General features: G+C 29.6%; 2 protein-coding genes and 1 non-coding gene across 5 annotated transcripts; all 3 read left to right on the top strand.

The window, feature by feature from the left end:
- Positions 1–10,479: 10,479 nt before the first annotated feature.
- Positions 10,480–13,247, top strand: LOC111900265 (double-stranded RNA-binding protein 2). 2 transcript variants are annotated; one of them, XM_023896144.2, is made up of 6 exons: positions 10,480–10,669; positions 11,369–11,628; positions 11,709–11,919; positions 12,011–12,755; positions 12,848–12,918; positions 13,008–13,247. In XM_023896144.2, the coding sequence occupies exons 1-5, from the start codon at positions 10,621–10,623 to the stop codon at positions 12,900–12,902; spliced, it is 1,320 nt and encodes a 439-aa protein (XP_023751912.1). In that variant the 5' UTR covers positions 10,480–10,620; the 3' UTR covers positions 12,903–12,918; positions 13,008–13,247. The 2 variants fall into 2 exon arrangements, with proteins under 2 accessions (XP_023751912.1, XP_023751911.1); XM_023896143.2 differs by having other exon boundaries at positions 12,848–12,923.
- A 2,597-nt stretch (positions 13,248–15,844) lies between these two features.
- TRNAL-CAA (transfer RNA leucine (anticodon CAA)) lies at positions 15,845–15,928 on the top strand. The gene has a single exon. It is a non-coding gene; the product is annotated as a tRNA-Leu (tRNA).
- Positions 15,929–17,761: 1,833 nt separating this feature from the next.
- LOC111900266 (probable aquaporin NIP-type) lies at positions 17,762–19,036 on the top strand. Of its 2 annotated transcripts, XM_023896145.3 has the most exons (5): positions 17,762–17,920; positions 17,986–18,207; positions 18,309–18,506; positions 18,585–18,646; positions 18,739–19,036. In XM_023896145.3, the coding sequence occupies exons 1-5, from the start codon at positions 17,825–17,827 to the stop codon at positions 18,923–18,925; spliced, it is 765 nt and encodes a 254-aa protein (XP_023751913.1). In that variant the 5' UTR covers positions 17,762–17,824; the 3' UTR covers positions 18,926–19,036. The 2 variants fall into 2 exon arrangements, with proteins under 2 accessions (XP_023751913.1, XP_052624470.1); XM_052768510.1 differs by having other exon boundaries at positions 18,309–18,646.

Raw genomic sequence — 19,036 nt, 5'->3', positions numbered from 1 at the left:
TTTCTTCACTCATCTCTCATCCATTGCAGTTACACCTAACCATGGAGGATCAAACAATTTATCTTCTTGATTGTTATATTTCTACCTTGGAAAGTTAATTTTCTTTAGTTCTTGTAGTAAAAAATATCGAATTTTGAATCTTTTTGTGGGTGGGTTTTGATTGAAACGGAGTACAAAGGAATTAGCATAGTCTCTTCTTATCCAACGATGGAGCTTGAAACAACAAGGTTCAAAGCTTAAGAAGAACTTCGGCTAAAAAATATCAGTTGATGCAACTCAAGCAACTTCTAAACACCGCCATTAGTGAAAGAAATGAAGCTTACGATAGATACTAGTCACTCTTTTAGCATCACCCTAATGATCGCCACTAGACCCACCATCAAACCACCACACCTCCATCATACTCTTTCGTTCAACCATGGAATATGAACCCATCATCAATGGTGCCTTCTCTTCCTTAAATTGTAACAAAAGTGTTGTTTCATCATCACTGACTAAAACCCCAATTTGATTAATACCGTCAACGTTGTCGCTGGAGTAATAATTAGGATTTCTGGTGAAAGCATTACCGGAAAAGGGAAAGCTTTTGGAAGCGGTGATAAAATCATGGTCGTTGTTACAAAACCTCATCCTTGTTGGACCACTTCCACATTGGTGACACCCACCTCCGTCACTAGACACCTGTCATATTTCCAACATTGCTAGTGGTGCTACAAACTCCTTTATCGATCAACCATTTGTCGAGACATTTAACAATAAAAGGGCATCTCCAGAAGGTTCTGATTCTTCCATAGATAGGCGGTGGCGATGATTTCCACCGTCGAGAAGAGAGATTAACGAGAGAGTGGCAGGAGGGTATGGGTAGATGGGGTTATGGTGAATATGATTGCCTTTAGGATTGGGGATATGGGTTGTTATTTATTTTGTTTTTTTTCAAAATAATTTAATTAACGAATATATAAAATAAATTAAAAAGGGGATAAAGGTCACTTTTTATGGTGGGGGGTCAACCACGATAGAAATTGAACCATAAAGAACTTTCATGAGACCGAAAAAATAAAGACTAAACTTGATATTATAAAAAACCACATGGACCATTTATGTAGATATGTTAAAATAATACTACCATAATTAAACTAAAACTTTATGGGGAACATAAATAAAACTAGGAGAGAACTTTGTATTCAAATGAGTGTTTTAAGATCCTTCTATGTTACCAGTTTAAACAGTATTTTTTGTGAATACTTACTATGTTGGAGATAATGAAGGAAAATTTGTTCGACAAAAACAAAAATAGCAATGTAATTTATGTTTTGCCACACACATACACATCCATACATGCACATAACAAAGTCATGCATGCACACATACATAGTCACATGCAAAAAGACACACACATTTTAAAAAACTGAAAATTGATAATCCATTTGGCAGTAATTGATAATCCATTTGGTTGGTCCATCCCTAATCAACTTTATCACTCATAACAATTTTCTTAAATGATGATATTTGAAATTAACGTTGACATACATCTCACTAAGAGAAATTCAATTTGAAAAGACTTTAGTGAAGGAAAAAGGCCAAATATAGTTGACTTCCCTTATTTAGATATCTATTACCCGTTATTTGTTGTGCGCATGTAACATTTAGATACCGTAAACCTTTTTTCTAGAATATTGAAGCACGGTGTGCCTTCATGAGAAGATTTTATGCATTATTGCTAGTTTGTATATATTTTAGTACAAATTGTTTGTCCTTTATCAGCTTTTGAGTGTATACAAAGAATCTTGAAGGTATACATTCCATCCTATCACTTTTGATATACCATTCTTTTATTTGAGTGACACATGTTGCGTTATCTTCGTATATTAAAGTTGGAGTTTTATCATTATCTAGTTCAAGCCAAGTTGAGTTGCATTAACACTAAAGTTGGAGCTTTATTATTATCACTCACAACTATTGTTTCGCCAAGCTTAATTGTAGCGGTTTTTACATGTATAATATTGGATTATGATGTTATTTACTGGATACCTTTTTTTTCAAATTTGTAGTTCACAGTAATATGTTTCTTTTTTATTTTATTTTTTTGTTAGAGTTGACTAAGTTAACTATGTGGAATTTAATCTTGATAACTAAAGTTTGTTTAATGTTAAAGTATGTATTTTTTGGAATGTATGAGCTCTTGAAACCCTGATTGTGAAAACATATACAATCGAATTGTAATTTTGTTGATCTATATTGGATTTTGATTTAGTTTGTATTATTCTGATGCATATTTGGAAAATCACAATCAATTTGGATTCACTTGATTGGATTAAATCGATGCATTCAAACAAACACCATAACCACATATGAGCAAAACCTTTCTAGCAAATTCATATGAAAATAAGTGGCAGGTAGGTTTAGTATAATTGGCTAGATACATAAGAGCCCCGGTTCCGTTAATGTTTACTTCTTTACTAAGATGTTCTTCAATTATCCGAATGACCAAAATAGACTATTGATTTATTGTTAATATTTAATGATTAAACAAATAACTATTAGAATGCTTAAAAAAGGTTTGACATTGTTGGGTCGTATTTTGTGTTGCATCTATTGGGCTCGTTAGCTAGTCCAATATATATCTCTGGTATGGGCCTGTCCATCCGTGAGTTTTGTGGGGTTTAGTATAAATAGATGCTTGCATGCATCTTAGAACAAGATGATGATTAGTATCGATTAGAAAAGTATTGTTCAGCAATATCATTGTTCTTATTTTGTAACCCTAGAATCCTCTATAGTGGAAGTTCTTAGTCGAGCTCTGCTGAGGATCGAGTAATCTAATCATTCGACACATTTTGATTCATACTTGTGTTTTGTTTACTGTTTTTACGTTCATCGCTTACCTGTTACGAAGATCTAATCGATCATCGAGTTTATTATTAACTCATCAGACATTCTTCATATTGATACGTTTCAAGACATTTTTTGTATAGTTTAATTGATGCAAATGTACTCAATTAGACACACCTCAATCTTTAAGACAAGACAAATAGTTGGTTTTTCCAATATTTTAAATTTGAAATTATTTCTTTAAAATTCAGCCATTTTATGGATTTCCTTATTCGTCCAAATGATGTTTTATCATCAACATAGACAACGATGATCATATATATATATATATATATATATATATATATATATATATATATATATATATATATATATGAGAGAAGTTTTATGTACAAATAGTATTATCTATATAACATATGTGTAAATAGTAGTATTGTATAGCATATCTATCCACGCCTTCCAATATACCGGTTAAAGAAAGAGAATACTACTGGATTCAAATCAATAATGTAGACTAATGGGTAAAATGCTACAAGATTTTGATGTTGTTCTATGTTTTGCTTTTCGGTTCAAATTATGAGTGGATGTGTTTTTTCATAGCCTGCAGATAGGACTGGAACATACGCCAAGTCTTGTCGGGTTAATGTCAAGCTTAAACATTAAATTGAGAGAGTTGGACCGTAATTTGATATGTTTAATTAACACGTTATGTCATATCAACTTGTTTATTTTTTTTTTGTCTTGTTTGTGTTGGGTTAGCATGTTAGGGTTTAGGCTTTGTAAATATGTTGTTTCATGTCAAGTTGACGCACTAAACAAGTTGAAAGAGTAGGAGTTGCGAATAAGAGAAATAAACATGAAAAATAAAAAGCTTAGGAGTTGGAGTTGGAGTTGGGAGTTGGAAGGGAGAGGTCATGAGGAAGATGGATTGTTTGAATGAGACATTGGAGTATGGAAGAAAAAAGAAAAACTTACAAAATAACTAAACCCAAAAATTTTCTTTTATACATGGTTTTCATTTTGTGTCTATTCAATTTATCTATAAATTAAAAAAAAATGCATATAAATAAACAAGACATTTTCGAGTATAAATTATCAACCATAACCTTATATGTTTAATTTTTGTGTCATGTTATGTCAACCATTAAATAGATTGAAACCTTTTACCTAAACATGTTTATTTGATGTCGAGTTCGTGTTAGATTAACATGTCGTATCAATTTTTGATATCTTTTTATCTATTAGAGGGAATGAATCCAAAAAAGAGAAATACATTAAAAAAATGTCATATGATACATAAGTATTTAGTTGTTGATATTACTAACAAGTAGCAAAGTTGACTTTAAGATAGTTTGTGATGGAAATGAAAGTTAAGTTAAAGATAAGAACATAAATAATAATTAATGTTAATTCGAGCTGAACGATGTTGCTATGTTTCACTATACACTCCGATCTTTACTAGCTAGAAATGAATGAAGTGAGTGGACAAGAATAGAACTAAAGCAACTTGATATATTTTTAATGAATTATTTGAAGTGTGTGATTATAAAAAATATTGATCTTTATATATAATAATTATTTATAGTTATTTGTTTAATCACTATAATCTATTATATGATAATGTTGTAAAATTTATGTTTTTGTTTTATATAAGTATTTTTTTCATTGTTAGCTATATTCATTTTATTTATCTGTTATATCTCACACTAATGGTTCATCAAATTATTAAATCTGTTTAATAAACATTACGATAAAATTATAACAATTAATTATACATTGACTATTTTCACTCATTTGTGATTCTATTTCAATCAAATACCAAAGCCCTTTTGTCATCCGTTTTACAAATGTGAAATGTCCCTCTAGCTTTTCCGTTTTTTATGACCACAAATCGACCCCTTTAATACAATGATCTATCGTTATTTAATCACATAATATCTTTGTCTTTTACTCGTTTTTTTATAACTAAATTTAGTACATGGTAAAAAGAATTTTTTATTCTGTTTTCGTCAATAATTATGGTATCATTATATTCTTTTCCATTAATAATCAAACTTTACTATTAATATGAAAAATAAAAAAAAAAATGCAAATTCCATGTTTGGAGTACGTTGAATATGGATTTCGATAGAAGCGCACTTTTGTCTTTAGAACAGTTATAGGGGCCCATTCGATCAAGTATCCAAACAATGAAGGGCGTATTTTTGTTAAACTAACATAACGGAGGGCTGTTTGTGAATAGTTTCAAATAAGAGTTCATCTTCAGCGAAGCCTCTGGAATTGATTGACATTCGACCTGAAAATATAAAGTTCCTAAATTGAAGAAGTCTCGCCTTTCGCCACTCCTCGCCGTCGAGTACTCGAGAAACCAGACAAATAAAGATGCCGGGCCAAGAGACAGTCGACTCTTCATCTCAGCCTTTAGCCACCGGTAGATTTATCATCTCTTCTTCGTCTTCCTCTCTCTCTTTCCTTCATCTGTGAGAAGTTTTTAGAGAATGCAAGTACAATAACCACGTTTCTCTTCATACTTTTTCATTATTCTTGAGATGCGAAGTGATTTTTCACTAAAACAAGTTGAAGGCATGACTATCTAAGAGTATTTTAACATTTACTAGTTACATAAGTTTTAATTTACTTTGATTATATTTTCAGTCATCATGCAAAGAACAATCAACATGTACAACGATTATGTAACTAGTAAATGAGTTCCTTATATTTGATGGGAACATATACAGCAATTTAGACTTTGTATGATTATACAATACAACTTTTTAAAGTATAAATATGGAGAATTTTTTTTGTATACAATGAACCTCGATTTCTGTTTTTTTTTTTTTTTTTGGAAGTTTGGTCTACAAATTCTTACATTTTGACTGCAATTTCCAACAAGAAATTATTCCAATAAATCAAACTACTCCTGTGCCTATACAGACTCCTCCAGTTACTTTTTCTAATGTAGTTCAGCAAGGCACTACAATCAGTGAAACACAAACACCCACTCCAATTGTTTTGGAAGAAACCCCATTTTCTGGAACAGATGATGCAGCTTTTATTCCTCGACTCAGGCTTCTAGAAATGTTGTTCAACCAATAAACTCAGAGCCCCACTTGTAACTGTTGCTTCTTCACTTCCAATATCGGCTCCAATCACTGTCAACAACAGGAAAAGTGAAAACAAGAAAGTATGGAAGATTGATATGTATATTGACTTATTTAACCCTCCACTTGGTTTCTCTAATTTTTTGGTGGCGGTGTGTTGGAAAGACATTGATATTAGGTCTCTTCCAAACCTGTCCTCTCTGTCTGACCAAATTGTATAAATCTCAAAATTTTGTATGTAAAGGAATTTCAACAATGAAGTTGTTCTAACGTATATCAATTCCATATTTTATAACTGCCACAAACAACCCCGATACAAACCCATGTTATATTAACAAGATCAAAAATGGTAACCTGGACAAATTTGATGATGAAATCAGATAAAAAAAAGATATAAAAAATTGGCTCAAAAAATCAGACAAACAGACAAATGAAAGTGGATAATATATATATATATATATTTTTATCAAAACAATTTCTTATAAGACAACAGTCCTCTACATTGTACCGATTTTTGCAATATGGATTTTGATTATCGCACTCAACATGACAAGGACAATACATGTTTTTTCAGAATATATAATATTTTACAGGTTTTCACAGATGACGTCATTTTTCGTATATGCCCTAAAATTAAAAACGTGGAATTTAAGAAAACTCACACGCCACCTAGATTTTCGTTGATGATGGCCCATAAAAATGGTTGTCATTTTGGGAATTTTTCTGATTTATGGCTATTTTATGGAAAACTTTGGAAAATTAGCTATTATGATCATTTTCTCAACAGTAAAAGTTCATTAAATTAAAATAAGATTACCATAATTAAACTAAAGCTTCATGGGCATAAATAAGACTTTTAGAGAATTTTGTATTCAAATAAAGTATTTTTCATTAAAAGACATTTGGTCTAATAGTATCGTGAAGTGTTATATTTTAATAGGTAGTTTTAATAGTAGATTAAAGTGTGTGACCCGTTCTAAAAAAATAAAGAGTGTTTGAAATTAAAAATCTTTTTAATTAATTACTATTTATATTACAAAATAGAGTTATATATTGTTCATCGTATCATCAAAATAGAAAGTACATAATTAAAAATGTTTAAAATTGATAATCCATTTGGTTGGTCGATCCCTAATCAACTAGATCAAATTTAAATAACGCTCTGCATATAATCACTTTTTTTAATAATAAATTTGAGTTCAACGTTGAGTCTTTGATATACCATCACATTAGAAACCATGCTAACAAAAACTCAACATGAAAAACTTTAGTGAAGGAAAAAAGAATGTACTATAGTTGACTCCCTCATTTGCATATCTATTACTCATTATGTGTTGTGTACATGTCGCATTTTGATACCGTTGACATGTTTTCTAACTATTATACTAGGATGAGTATTCGTAAAAAGATTTGTTGCATTACAACTAGATTGCACATATTTTACTTTAATTTGTCTGTCCTTTATAAGCATACGAGAGTACACAAAATTTTGGAGGTATACATTTCATCATATCGTCATGTTGCATGTTGCGTTATCTTCATATATTAAAGTTCAAGCTTTATCACTATATACTCCAAACGAAGTCAAAATGAGTTGTATTGATTCTAAAGTTGGGTTATTATTATTATTATTATTATCACCAACAACTCTTTCTACACTAAGCTTAATTGTAGCAATTTTTATATGTATAATACTACATTTTGAAGCTATTTACTTTGTACCTTTTTTTAAATTTCTAGTTCACAACTAGCATGGTTCTTTTTACTTATTTTCATATAGTTGACTAAGTTAACTAGGTGGACATTAATCTTGATAACTAAAGTTTGTTAATATTAAAGTATTTATTTTTTAAAATGTGTAGGCTCTTGAAATCCGAATTGTGAAAACTGATCCAACTAGATTATAATTTGTTCAAATTGGATTTTGATTTAGTTTGTACTATTCCAATCGAAAATCAAATTGGATTGACTTGGTTGAATGGGATCGAACTAAACCATTCAAATAAACATCATTGTTGCAGATGCACAAACCCTTGCTAGCAAATTTATATGAAAAGAAGTGACATATCTAGTATATATCGGTGAGATACATAAGAGCCCCAATTGCATTAAGGTATGGTACTTGTTTCCTAAGACCTTTATTTTCTTCGGATGACTGAAATGAATTATTATCAATATTTAGCGATTAAACAACCATTGGAGTGTTATGGTTGTCTTCTTCTAAGTTGTTGGTGGAGCAACGTTAGAGAGTGGTCTTCTTCCAAGGAAATGCTATTAATTAGTGCAAGTTATGTGATCGGTCAGAATGTACAGATTCATTAGTCCTTTTGAGGATTGTATGGGTTAGTTGTAGTTTATCACAAATTTCGTCTTCTTCTTAGGAGTTCCCATAATTGGTGTTGAGGCAACGTAAGGGGGTGATCCTCCATAAGGTATAACTTTTTATTTTGTATAAGTATGATCAATATCTTATGTTTTTCCTTGTGTCCTTATCTAAACATTGGCAATGAGGACATTAATTTTACTAAATGATCATTACATGGAAATGTAAGTAGGGATAAGTGTGACATCTTTTGTGTCTAAGAGAGTTTACATAGATGGTAGGTGGGTCACTTGACCCACCTCAATTTTCATATCTTATACTAAGTTATATAGGAAAAAATTTAGGAATCATCTTGAAAAATTTGTAGGGCCTATCTTATAATGTTTGATCAAAATGGTTGATCGGTTTTAACAACCTAATTAGTTGATTTATAAATTTATTTATACCTAACCCATATTGGAATCAAAGTAAAAGTTATGTGATTTTTGTTAGTTACAAAAGGGAAGGGTGATGGGAAGGTTTATTATGGATTGTTTAAGCAATACATTTTTCTATCTCCCACTCCAACATTATTGAATGGAGTTATTAAGGGAAAATGTTAACGATTAAAATCTTAGACTTGGTTTATTACAAGTTTAAATTGGTTTTAGTCATTTAATATTATTTTTTCATGTTGAACCGATTTTATTAGTTTAACCATACTTTAGTCTAAAAAGTGATTGTTTTTTAGGTTGAATCGGTCTGAGTTGTATTGAGTTTGAAAGACTTGTGATTCTCTTGGTCAAGTAGGAAAAACTCGCCTTTGTAGACAGCTGAGCACGAGGAGTACTCGATCGAGTTATCCGAGTTTTACAATAGTATACATGACCCAACCGACAACTAGTAATTTTATTTATTTCATTTTTCCTGGTTTCACTTAAATAGGGAACAACATAGTTTTGTTTAAAACTCCCACTATCTAAGAGATAGGATCTTGATTCATTTGTGTTTTCCACTGGTTTGCCATTAGTTTGATTATGCTTCCAAAGTTTTGAGCATGTATTTCATTATCTCGGTTCATCTCATTTTGGACGTCATTTTTGTTGGTGCTTGTATTCTTATTCGAGTAGCCAAGTACATAGCAAGTTATATGGTTTGATTTGGTAGGAAGGCTGGTGATGTAGTTCTTTTGTTTGACTAGTAGTCGTTTGACTTCTAGTTCGTTTAGGGTGCATCGACCGTTCCATGTGATTACATGGATGGTTTTGTTTATTTGTGTATCTTTTGGTCTTATTTTTCTTTATGAGTATTTTTTTTTCTTTTGGCTCGGTGTTAAGATTTAAAATCTTTTTTCTTTTTCAGTGCCTTAATAATCATGATTTGAACTTAAATGGATAAATGGTGACGATTTTCATAACTTTGATGGTCAACTAATTCATAAGTATTTATAGAAATGAGAATACGTGAAATAGCAAGTAAATTGAAGCAAAAATGATAGGTTAGTGGCTTAATTATCAAAATTAAAAGTTTGATGACGAAATAGTGACATTCTTGAAACTTTGATTATCAATTAAGACAAAACTTTTATTTATTTCATTCATTTATTATGTCTTACCTACCAATCAACATGGAATAATGATACAATATGTAACAAAATACGATAATAAAGTGATAGTAATTAGTTTCATTATTTGGTTTATTCAATTATATTAACTATTTTATTCATTTGCCATTCTGTTCCATATGATCAAAAGGGCTTTTCTGCGTCTCGTTTTCACAAAATGCCCCTCTAGTTTTTCTATTTTTTTTACGACAATCAAATCTACCACTATAACACTATGATATACCATGTATTTAAACAAACAATATCTTTGCCTTTTCTTTGTTTTTATATAGCTTAAATTGTATATGGTAAAAAAAGATTTCTTCTTCATCAGTTATGGTATCATTATATATATATATATATATATATATATATATATATATATATATATATATATATATATATATATGTTTAATCAAACTTTACTATTTATACATATATATAAAAAATGCAATTTCCATGTTTGGAGTATGTTGCATATGGATTTCAATATAAGAGCAGTTTTGTCTTTTGAACAATTCTAGGGGGCCATTCCATGAAGCACCCAAATGATGAAGGGTGTATTTTTGTTAAAATAACATAACAGAGGGTTGTTATGAATAGTTTCAAATAAGAGTTCATCTTCAATGTTGGAATTAATGACATTCGACCTGAAAATATAAAATCCCTAAATTGAACTTTCGCTTATTCCTCACATTGTTCACAAGTACACCAGTTACGTGAAAACCCTCGTCTGACCACCACTGCCGTCGTCAAGTACTTGAGAAACCAGACACATAGAGATGCCGGAGCCGGAGAAAGTCGACGCTTCGTCTCAGCCTTTAGCCACCGGTAGATTTATCATCTCTTCTTCTTCATCTCTCTCTCTCTCTCTCTCTCTCTCTCTCTCTCTCTCTGTGAAAAGTTTTTTGAGAATGCAAGTACAATAACCTCGTTTCTTTTCATAATTTTTCATTATTCTTGAGATGCGAAGTGATTTATCAGTAAAAGAAAAATCATACCCGTACATAATTAACTAAGATATGTTCAAGATATGACTTATCTAAGAGTATTTTAACCTTTACAAGTTGCACAATTTTTATTGTTCTTGATTCTGTTTTCAGTCATCATGCAAAGAACGATTAACATGTGTAACGATTATGTAACTAGTACTTGAGTTCATTCTATTCTATGGCTCTTCTGAAATTTCATCACATCCTTCTATTGAACGGACTATGAATGTTGTTTTCCTCATCAATGGATATATTATATGGAAAAAGCTATCTGCTGTCAAACATCAGGAAAGTTCTGATCTTGTAGCTGTATGGTAAAATTTACAAGTCAAACTCACTTCAAAAAACTTATAAATTAATCGGACTTCTGGCTGATATCAGAAAGTGAAGGTCAAGAATCAATTACTACAACCAAGAACAAACAAGAACATTGTCTTTCTTAAACTTGATGTGTAGTATAAGTATATCACAATAACAATATAACATAGCTAAGATATGATCTAATTTCATATTCCTTTTTTGTTTGGTTTGTTTGTAGGAATGCAACAACAATTATACAAACGTCTTCTGAATGAACAGGTTCAAAAGCTAAGGAAACAAGTTCCAGTATATCAAACTAACAATGAAGGAGCTGGACATCAACCAAAATTCAGAACTACCATTTGGATTGATGGAGTGAAATACACATCCCCAAACACATTTCACAACCGTAAACTGGCCGAGACAGATGCTTCTAAATTCACACTTTTTGCTATAAGACAGAAGCTAAAAGACGAAGCATTGAATCATCTTTGTGAGGTTTGTGCATACACTGAATCTTGCTTTTGATTTGAGTATATAAATTTAATGTACAAATTTCCCTTTACATATATGTTCAGGATAAAATTTTCTGCAAGGCTATTCTTATGGAATATGCTGTGAGGATGAATACACAGAGACCGACTTATCAGACAACTCAATTGGGGTCATCACCTCCAGTTTTCCGTTGTTGTTTGGTTTTTAATGGCGCTTCTTTTACTGGAGATGACTGTAGAAGCAAGAAGGAAGCTGAACAGTCTGCAGCACGTGCTGTTATTTTGAAATACTTAGGTACCTTTACCTAGCTTTCTATATGTTGTTTACCATTTTGTTACTCAAAACTCACATACATAATTGTTACTGTTTCTTGATTCTTGTGCAGAGTCTGAAACAGGAATCATGTTGTCAGAGATAATTAAGTCTAAGTTCAATCATATTCCAACAAAGGATATTCAAATTGCTCAGAGTGACACCAATGTGGTAAATGGCCTTGTTGCATTGAATGAGGCAAAAAGCAATGAAGTAACCAAAATCCCTTTACTCATTACTACTACTACTTCTACTTCTACCCCTGTAAACATAACTCAAACCCTAGAAACACCAATTATCCCAGTGTCTACATCTACACTTCCAACTTACTCACCACCCTTAATGACTCCACAAATACCCACTCAAACCACCACCCCAGTGTCTACAGTTTTGGCACAGACCCCATTAATCCAATCCATTCAGACACCCACTCAAACTACTCCTGTGCCTATACAGACTCCTCCGGTTGTTGTTGGAACTACTTTTTCTAATGTAGTTCAACAAGACACTGCTATCCCTGTAACACAAACACCCACTCAAACTCTTTCAATGCCTACAGTCATGGCACAAACACCAACTCCAAATGTTTTGGCACAAACCCCCTCGATTTCTGTAACAAGTATTGCGCCTTATAATCCTGCAATTCAGGTTTCTAATAATAGTAGTAATAGTGTAGCTCAACCAATAAACTCAGAGGCCTTGCTGCCACCTGTAACTGTTGCTGCTTCTTCACTTCCAGTATCGACTCCAGTTACTGGTAAGAAGAGGAAAAATAAAAACAAGAAAAATGCCCAAAAGAGAATGCGAGCTGAGAATCAGTAAGTTTTGAGTTTTGAGTATGGAAAAGATTGATCATTTATGTATATTGACTTATTTAACCTCAACCCACTTGGGTTTCTGTAATTTTCAGGGTGGCAATGTCTGCCATGTTTCATGGTCAAGTTCCCACTTTTTCTGCACAATAAGTCGAGCTCTGTATCTGTAAGGTCAGCAAACTTGATTTTCTTTTTTTTTTTTTTTTTTTTTTTTTAAAGTTGAAGAGTGTTGATGATTTCTTATGTTTATTGCAGAATGATGGATAAAGTTCCGTTTTGTTTGTGGAAGGTGTGTGTAATGAATGATGATGATTCATGAAGTAGACTTTTTTAGTATAAAAAGCAAGTGATTTGTGATGCTGCTAGTGGCTTTGTAGTGATAAAAGCCGTATTTTAAAGTTGTAGGATTATAGTTACTGTTTGTTTGGGTAATAACTTTTACTATGTAACAATATCATATGTTGGTTTTCTAATTCATTGTAGGTTGTTACTATAGTATAGTTTCTTTTTTAATATGGTAACTAGATTATAGCCCGCGGGAAACGCATAAAAAAACATATAATCGTTTATAGATATTGTATAATGATTATAAAAAAATATATGGTTATTGGTATTATTGAAATGTGTAGAAAATACATTGAAAACGATAAATATATATAATCATTGAAAGATCTCTTTGTAGACATTATTTTTTGTTTTATTAGTTGAACGACTTTCCTCGTCTCATATAGTTATGATATTTATATATTTATAAGCATTTTAATTAGACGCTTCTTCCATAATAATGTTACCTAATTTAAACATATATTAACAACCAATATACCGTTTTTTCTATTACATTAAATATTGACAACTATTTCATTTATTCAAATAAAGTTATGTAATATAATTTATAAAATGTTAAATGTTATATAGATTTAATTTTAGTATATCATCATTGGAGATTCTTTTTTAAATCATGATTGATTTATTTTAAATTGATTATGAATATAAATGTAAGCTTTTATGTTTGTTCTTATTTATTTGGTGTTCGCAATAACTTTGTATTAGTTGTGGTGCAACTTTGAATAATTTTAGTATATCATCAATGTAATTTGATATATCTTTCAATTACATGAAATATCAAATAATGACACTTCATTACTATTGTGATAATTTAGTTTATATATTGTATTTTCACTAATCTTAACGGTCTTATTTTTTCTAATAACAGTAACGCTTTTACTAAATATACTTTTTACAAATCTCCTAATATCTTATAATTTTTATCTTACTTTATAATTTTTCATAACTATATATTTTCAAGATTGACTGCTTTAATAGTGTTTTTTTTTCCAGTCTATTCAATTTTATATTTCATTGTACAACATCATCGTTTGTATGTATTTTAAAATTTCACTTTAAAAATGCTTAATGTTTACACATTGATATTAATTTTTTTAATAAACTCATGTAATAATTATGGAATATATATCTCATTTTAATTAACATTCACTTCCTTTATTATATCAAATTCCTCATTAAACGGATATATTTTTAGAAAATAACAATTATAATAGGGTAGCATTATCTAAGACGTAAATGTTTGATATACTTTTGGAGAAAAAAAATCAGGATCATTAAAAAAAATTTATATAAAGAAAATACAAATTTAAATTTGTTGAAATTATGGATGAAATTACTGGCGAAAATTTATTTTGGAGGGAGTTATATGTTGTAAGGTATAATAATATTACAAAATTTGAAATATTTATATTTGTTGTGTAAATTAATAAATTTTATTGTTATTATATAAAGATAAAAAAAGTGGGTTGATATGGTATACAAAAACATAATAATTTCAATGATATTTTACAATCATGCCAAAATTAACCGGATTCTTATGACATAAAAACTAAAAAAAATCATAATTATCTCTAATATATAAAAATAACATTTTCGTAATTAATGTCGGTTCCCAATATAGTTAATTTTTGTTTTGTTAAAGGTACCTAATATCTTTTCATGTTTATTTGAAAAGTTTCAGAAAAGTAGTTAACTGATTTCATGTAATTTGTGACAAAGAAAATCGAAATATATGAATACATACATTTGATATGGGAACAAAAAATAATCGAAAAAAATATAAAAAACGAAAGAAGGTACTGACCTTCTAGCGCACAAGAGCGAATGTTTATAGCAGAGAATGATGATGGAAGTTATAAGCAATATTAACGATGTTGTAGGAGAAGGTTTGAAGAAAAGAAACGATTGAAAATAAATGTGAGTCGCAGATTCAATGATGAATCGTATATGTATGTGATAATTTGAATATGATTTTCCGGTATTAATGATTTCCTAATAAAAAAAAAGATTTATATTAATGGTTAACTAATATAAACGGATTTATATTAATGGTTGATATTAAGGCTTGATTGAAATGATTTGTTAGTAATATGTTTTTAAAATTGACCATATTAAAATCTTCATAACTGAAAATTCAAGAGGTAAAATATGGAAAACTTTTATTGGAATTAAATACATTCCATTTCAATGAATGTAAGTTATTGATTGATGATTGAAAAACATTTATTGGAATTAAATACATTCCATATAAAGATGATGATGTCAGCAATTTGATCTAAGGGTGAAAAAATAAGATTGAAATGCAATCAATGGTCCAGATTATTTAAGATGATGTCATAAGGTTTCTCTTTTAGTAATATTTAAGATATGTTATAGATTTGTTTTTCTTCTTTTCTCCAAATCATCCGTTAAGTTGCAGATTTCATATGTTTTTAAATTTAGTTAGTTTTTTTTTTATATGAGTTTTATTTAATAAATATTATTTGTACAAAAAGAATTAATAAATTTAGTGTCAGATATGATCGGTATACACCCATCGTTAAACGAACTTGGAGTCAAAGCATTTGTCCATTTAAATATTTATACATAAAGAATAAAATTTTAGAAAAAAAGTTTATTCTTATTATGCAACAAATTATACCAAATTAACCACGGTTTTCTTGTTACAGGAATCATGAATAATATTTGATATCTCGAAATTGGAATTTTCAAATTATATATTAGATATGCACAAATAAAACATCAAAGTCAGGATGGCCGAGTGGTCTAAGGCGCCAGACTCAAGTTCTGGTCTTCGAGAGAGGGCGTGGGTTCAAATCCCACTTCTGACATCTTTTGTTTCTTTTTCTGATTTTTCCCCTTCTTTATGGAATCAAAAAATTTTCTTTCCTATAAAAAGTAAGATAAAAACTTTGAAATAAAAAAAACATACTAGGTTTAGGACTTCATTTCATTAAATCATATGACTGTTTTGCATTCTTTTTTTTTTTTGTAAACAATGACAATATATAATTGTCCCTTTTTATGTTTTATAGATTGATTTCCGCATTATATTCTGAATATATATCCTTCAACATTATATGTAAGTTGAAAATTTTATAATAAATGAAACAACTTATTACGAACATTTTTTTTTATGATGGCATCCTCTATTCTACCATCCATCATAGTATCATACTATTAGAATGATATAATGAGTTTAGTTTGGATGATGTTTTTAGAACATCGATATTTGTATATTTGTACTTTTTTTTTCTTATTTATTTTACTTATTATTATTATTATTATTATTATTATTATTATTATTATTATTATTATTATTTTTTATCATTTCTACGCCAACTTAAAAGCACATTATATTAATTAAGATATTTTCTCAACTTAAAAACCTCATAATATTGAGCGATACATCTACTTATTTATTATGTACTTTTCTTATTATAATAAATATAAAAGCTATACGAAATAACTATTTAAAGTAGCTTATATGATTTTTTTTTTCTTTTTTGTAATGTGCAAAATTTCCCCACCAATAGTTACAAATAATTAGAGGATTTTTGGTTAAAAAGCTTATTGTTTATTAGTTTATAACTTATTAGCTTAATCAGCTAATAAGTTAGAATGAGTTAACTTATAAAAAATTGATTTGTTAGCGGTTTGCCATTATAAGTTGTTTTTATCTAAACACTATTTTAACTTATAACGGTGTGAAACCGATAATTAAGTAATAAACTCGTTCCCCAAACATTCCCTTAGTCACTGATAATTTAATCATCTTCATACATGTAATTGCACCTTCGTAGTAATAAATATTCATTTTTAACATAACGTGAAACTATATTAATAAAAACTACTATCTTCAAGTCGTAGAAGCACTTTAATCTTAAATTTGCAAATTTTCCATTTAACAGAAAAAACTCGCGCATGATTATCGGAATAAAAGGATCAAAAATGATTTAAAATAATTTAATAAATTGGCTTATATAAGATTTTTAAACTCAAAATAAACAAAATGAGACTACCAAAAACTTATTTTACGTTTCAATTTTTACCACTTTAGGTCACGACTCACGAGAAAATCACTTTCCAAAAAAAATGTTGGTCAAAATTGATCAATAAATTGATAACGTTAGCAGACTATTCAAAATCATAAGCACACATGATTCTTATGAATACAAATTATCAATTATAATAATTACTTGATATAATTTGCATGCCACCAATATAACCAAAAAAATAAGTAAATATAAAGATATCATCATATCTCTACTCTATAGAAGTTTAAAAATAAAAATGAACTAGAAAAGTTAATATAAAATATAACATATGCAAATATAACTCTTTATTGACATATAAGTGTCATAAATCCACTTTGTATCTTTATAAAATAATAATAATAATAATAATAATAATAATAATAATACGCAATCAAATAATAATTTCAAAGCAATATCTATGATATATAATGGATAGTAGTTTATAATGTCCGAATTACAAGTGATTATAGAAAAAAGTTTACAACTAATTTTGACTTCATGGATAAACATCAAAGATAACTTATCCACTCTCAATCTCTTAAAAAATAAACGTTAGAATCATAACGGATTTACTATTCCTTCTCTCTCTATATAAGCCATACTCATGGACCTTCAAAACCTAATCCAAAATTTATAAAAAAAGAAATCTGATTTCTCTCAAAATTTTCCGCTTACTAGCTTCTTCCCACCATGGGTCTTGATGATTCTCAAATCTCAAATATGGAAAACGGCAATCTTCTTCCTTTGATGGTCTCCACAAACCCTAGAATACATTTAGCTCAAAAGGTATATATAGATATACATATATCGATAATTATGAATGCAATCAACTAATGTAACGCATGCTGTAGTTGTTAGCAGAATTCATCGGAACATATTGTATCATATTCGCCGGATGTGGATCTGTCGCCGTTAATAAGCTTTATGGTGGCACTGTAACTTTCCCCGGAATTTGTGTGACTTGGGGTTTGATCGTCATGGCAATGATTTACACCGTCGGCCATGTTTCAGCCCACTTTAATCCGGCTGTCACTATTACTTTGTCTCTTTTAGGGTTGCATTCGTTTCAAGAGGTATTTTGTTAATTAAAAGCTGTTTAACTTAATAATTAATTTTATGATAGTTGTTGAATGCATTATATATAGAGACATACATGCATGACAATTCTTTGCAGGTTATTTTTTATATATTTTCACAGTTATTAGGATCGATTTCTGCAAGTGGAACATTGTCGTTGATAATGGATGTGACTCCAGAAGCATTTTTTGGAACTACACCAGTTGCATCAACAACACAGTCGTTTATTGTTGAGATCATCATTACGTTTATTCTAATGTTTGTAATTTCGGGTGCTACTAATGATCATAGAGCGGTATTTTTTTTAATTGGCTTGTTTTGTTTTAAAATAAAATATTCTTGTTTATTACTAATATTTGATTCAAAGTTGCAGATAAAGAAGCATGGAGGGATTGCAGTTGGAATGACGATTATGTTAAATGTCTTTGTGGGAGGGTTGGTTTTTTTGTTTTCTTGATATATTTATGAATTAAATTAACTTAAAATTTTGATTTTTTTAAAGATTTATATATAATTGATTAATCTAGACCAATTTCTGGAGCATCGATGAATCCTGCAAGGAGTCTCGGACCAGCTATTGTGAAGCTTAACTTCAAGGGGATTTGGGCGTACATCTTTGGTCCACTCATTGGTGCAATTTCTGGAGGATTTGTTTATAATTTGTTGAAGCCAACTAATAAATCTTTTTGTGAGCTTTTTATTAAAAGAAGTTAATTGTTTATTGTGAGAGATTTGATGTAGTTTTAGGTGTATTGGTAATAATTGTTTTTAGAGTTTGAGATAAATTTGTTTGATTGAAGGTGATGTTATTCCTTTTAAAAGTTT

Source organism: Lactuca sativa, chromosome 2 (assembly GCF_002870075.4).
Source record: "Lactuca sativa cultivar Salinas chromosome 2, Lsat_Salinas_v11, whole genome shotgun sequence".
Taxonomy (NCBI): domain Eukaryota; kingdom Viridiplantae; phylum Streptophyta; class Magnoliopsida; order Asterales; family Asteraceae; genus Lactuca; species Lactuca sativa.
Note: the sequence above shows the minus strand (reverse complement) of the source record. Positions and strands in the feature narration are given on the sequence as shown.